The 4,951-nt window shown below is 25.7% G+C and overlaps 1 protein-coding gene across 1 annotated transcript in view; it reads left to right on the top strand.

The window, feature by feature from the left end:
* Positions 1–216: 216 nt before the first annotated feature.
* LOC137640702 (lachesin-like) overlaps positions 217–4,951 on the top strand; it is a 309,319-nt gene continuing 304,584 nt past the window's right edge. Inside the window, exon 1 of the mRNA XM_068373195.1 lies at positions 217–1,005. Within this exon, the coding sequence (XP_068229296.1) occupies positions 858–1,005 (148 nt within the window). The 5' untranslated portion in view covers positions 217–857. The remainder of the gene's footprint in view (positions 1,006–4,951) is intronic.

Here is a 4,951-nt window from a genome sequence, read left to right as displayed (position 1 = left end):
AGCCAGAATATTTTCTTTAACAAATCTGGCGCATGTTGAGGCTTCTCTCTCACTCTCTCTAACACATACACTCTCTCTCTCTCTCTCTCTCTCTCTCTCTCTCTCTCTCTCTCTCTCTCTCTCTCACAGATACACTCACTCTCTCCTTCTCTATCCCTCCTCATATGTAACGGCGCATCTCTCTCAACCCTCAGTCGTCGTCACCTCATAGAAGGGAACGGACGTGGTTTAGCTCGCGCGGCCAGTCGGATCAGTTGGCTCGTTGCCCTTTCCGTAGAACGCTTCTCAATAGTAACTATTTCCTTTCTTAGGAGACAGCTTAACTATTCTCAACCGTTAAAAAAAACTTCAAGCTCTGAATTATAATTCAATCATGTAATTAGATAGTTTCAGTATTATAAATCTTTTTTTAAAAGCCAGGGAATGTTAGTGCACAAAAACTTACCGTTTCTCTTAATGGTTTTCGAGATGGTGGGGTGTAGGGCCCTTCCAAAAATCTTAGGATGAGGTATAAATTAGGACTATGTCAATTTCCGAGTATTTATGGAATATTCCAACGATATCCATGATGAAAAATACGTGATGAATTGCTAAATGCTTAACAAGACTCTGAAATGCAATGGAGGATGCTTAGCAAGTAGATTAATATATAGAAGGCATTAAAAAAAAAAACAAGGGGAGATAATAGAGAATCGGACGCTTAGCCACTGAAACGGTTCACACCCGGAAAAAAAACAAAAACAAAAGAAAGCGCGATGGAACTGAACGGATGGAACTGAAAATTGAAAAGAAAAAGGTGTTCGCACACGGGGGAAATCAGAGGTACAAGATCTAACATAAATAGCGAAGCCTCCGCTATGAAGGAAGACAGCAGGAGTCTTTTGGGCGCCGTTCTAAGGATGGACAAGAAGCTGCCGATAGGCCGACATCAGCGGCGGTGGCCCGCCACGCTCTTGGCTGCCGTAGTGAGTTCAACTCTTCTCGCCTTTCCAGAGGCTGCAAAAGGTAAGATGGTGGGCCAAGATTTGGCATTTCTTCGACGTGTAGATTTTTCATGCGATGATTCCCTTATATTTCCTTACAGTTAGATTTTAAAGATTTTTTTTTTTAAATCGTTTGTATAGTTACATAATTGATACATACGATTAATTTAAACTGAAATTAATCTTTCTTCGATGTGCAGATTTTTCAAGGGATGATTTCCTTATCTTTCCTTACAGTTAAATTTCGTAGCTTTTTTTTTTTTTTAAATCGTTTGTTTGGGTTGATAATTGATACATACGATTAATTTAATCAGAAATTAATCGGGGAAAAATTATCATTTGTAGTCGAAACATTAATAAAATCGTGGGAATTTCAGTGACGAAAATAAAAATAATTAAGAAAATAAACTATCAATTTCATTAAGTTTTCTTTTAAATTGTTTGTTTAGGTAGGTAATTGTACATACGACTAACTTAATCTGAAATTAATCGGGGAAAATTATTAACTTATTTGTAGTCAAAAGATATCTAGGTGATTAATAAGATTGTGGTGGGAATTCAGAGATGAAAAAAAAAATAAACTATCAATTTTCTTATTAGGAAATATAAATTTCTATATTTGCCGCCAATTTGAAACGAAATCGCTCGTTTTACATCAAAGTTAACAAATTCATAAGAAAGAAATTACGTATTTGTTATCATTGAATAAAAAATTCATAATAATTACTAGAATACCTATGTGAAATATACATAGCTCATTCCATGCCACATACAACTTAAACCAGATTCTGCTTCCATTTCAATGAACTATAAAATACAAAACAAAATAAAATATGAAATATAAATCGTAAAAACATTTCTAAATCCTATGGACGAGTAAGCGAATTATATGAAATATGATGCACAAAATTCTTTATTATGATATACCGTTAAAAAAACCGTAAATCTAATCTGAAATTATCCGTAAAAAAATTCTGTTCTCAGCCGTATTTCAGTAAAATACAAGCGACCGTAATTTTTAACCTACTTTGTTAATATCTTCTACGGGTTGGTGACCGTAATAACACTCGTCTATGCCAGTATATCCGTTTTTAAAACGGTAAATGTCAGGCAACATTTATTCCATAATTTTCACCGTTTTTACGGCAAATTTTTAACAGTATAAGGTTAAGATCTTGAATTATAATCTTATTATGATATGACTGTAACGAGAAATCTAAGTCCTATTGGAATATAGTTTAGAAATGTATTGGCTGTTAATAATTCTCTAGTATTATTCAAAACGAAAGGAAAGTAAAAGTCATAAAATAAACGATATAAAATACATTACGTTAATTTCTCTAAATCTTGTAAAGAAAATTTGCGAATTTTAATTTTGTGAATTTTGTTAGGAGAGAAAGTCCGACTTACTTTAGTTATTCAGTTAATTGGAGACATTTAAATAAATCAAATTCAACCAGCACTTTAATCAAAATGAATTCAATACTTTTAAATACGATAATACAGACTTGTTCAAGTGATGTGAATATTATGTATTCCGTTACCAATATATATATATATATATATATATATATATATATATATATATAAATATATATATATATATATATATATATATATATATATATATATATATGTATATGTATATGTATATATACACACATATATATATGAATATATATATATCTATATATATAAATATATATAAATATATATATATATATATATATATATATATATAAATATATATATATATATATATATATAAATATATATATATATATAAATATATATATATAATATATATGTATATATATATATATTTATATATATATATATATATATATATATATATATATATATATATATATAAATATATACTGTATATACACACTAGTATATATTGAAAAATTGTATCATTAAAAAAAATTCTGAAATTTAATGGATAAAGTTTACTCGTTATTCATAATCAAAGAAAATCGTTGATTGGCAAAATGCTCAAAATATTCACCTCCACCACATTAATATAAAAAGCAAAAATTTCTTCCTCTTCTCGAATCTTAGTTCATTCAATATGGCCTTCTCTTATATTATAACCTAAGATGGCCTATAAAGATAATGCTAATTAATCACTTTCATCGCACGAAAACAGAAAAAATTATATAGAAAATTCTATCAAGATGACTAAATATTTATCACCGTAAAGCTACAAAAAAATTACCGGAAAGTGTAATTCACGACCAAAATATGTTTGATATATATATATATATATATATATATATATATATATATATATATATATATATATATATATCTATACATATTTATATATATATATTTATATTTATATCTATATCTATATATATATAAATATATATATATATATATATATATATATATATATATTAATATATATCTATATATATATATCTATATATATATTTATATATATCTATATCTATCTATATATATATATATCTATATATCTATATCTATATCTATATATCTATATATATATATACATCTATCTATCTATATAAATATATATATATATATATATATATATATATATATATATATATATATATGCTCGATAAGCAAAGACATCTTAATTTTATTCACAAATAAAGATGTCGACACAGCTGTTAAATAATAAAAATAAAAATTTTGAAGCTTAGTCTACTAAAATAACTATTTCAAATTAATATAATTGAAATCAAAGAAGGAAATAAAATTAAGAACCGAATCCTTCAACTATTTATGAATAAAAGAATTCACCAATTTGAAAATAATTTTTAAGTAATTTTACTTACAAAAAGACGTTGTTTACCTCTAGGAAGTACTCACAAATAATTATCAATATTATATTTAGTTACTGGTGTATTATATACAAGAGAATGTATATGCGTAAGTCCATATTTTCACCACCTCTATATTTCTGATTTAAATACATTTGGTAAATAAGGAAAAAATGGTGTTTTTCCAATGTTTGTCTAAGGTAATTTGGTCCCTGCAATATATATATATATATATATATATATATATATATATATATATATATATATATATATATATATATACATACATACAAGTATTATATGTATCTATACATATATATATATTTATACAATATATATATATAATATATATATATAAATATATATATATATATATATATATATATATATATATATATACTGTATATATAAGTATTATATGTATCTATACAAATATAGTTTTATACATTATAAACATATATATATATATATATATATATATATATATATATATATATATATATGTTTGTATAGGCGTTTCTATAAAAAGTTCCCCTCGCAAAAATAAATATTTACTTCTGGAATGAAGGAAATAGCATTTTCAAGCCGTAATTTATAATTCAAAAATTTATCTTAAAATTAAAAAAAAGTGACGTTTTCAATATTCTAATGTAAAAGTTGGGACAAAAAGTGTACCATTTTCAGATGTAATCTGCCTTATTCATTATGAAGTGTCGGATGCATTATTCATAACTGTACCAATCACGCTACATTATCCTTATCAAATGTTCGAAATCTATTCTTTATCGTAACAATAGAATTTGATTTAGTAGTAAGTTTGGCTTACATACCTAAAGCGAGTAAAATATATAAAAATTGAATATCACAGAATATGTAGATAATTGTTGTGAGAAATTAAAATAAAATGAAATATTGAAAACGATATCTGGGTATCTCTGGAAGAAAAGAAAAAGAAGATAGATAGAAATAATTTTGAATCTACCAAAGTGTATCAGACAAAAAACCCTTCAACAAAAATTACTATAATTAAAATTAGCCTCATTTTGTTACTAATATTAGTATAAAATAAATTTAAATGATAGAATAACAAATTTTAAACAACATAATTACAATTCGCTAGGAGGAATAATAGTTAAGACAAGTCTAATCGCAAAATTATTTTGGTCTTAT

Source organism: Palaemon carinicauda, chromosome 5 (genome assembly GCF_036898095.1).
Source record: "Palaemon carinicauda isolate YSFRI2023 chromosome 5, ASM3689809v2, whole genome shotgun sequence".
NCBI lineage: Eukaryota > Metazoa > Arthropoda > Malacostraca > Decapoda > Palaemonidae > Palaemon > Palaemon carinicauda.
The sequence above is the reverse complement of the archived record's forward strand: the minus strand, read 5'-3'. Positions and strand labels throughout refer to the sequence as shown.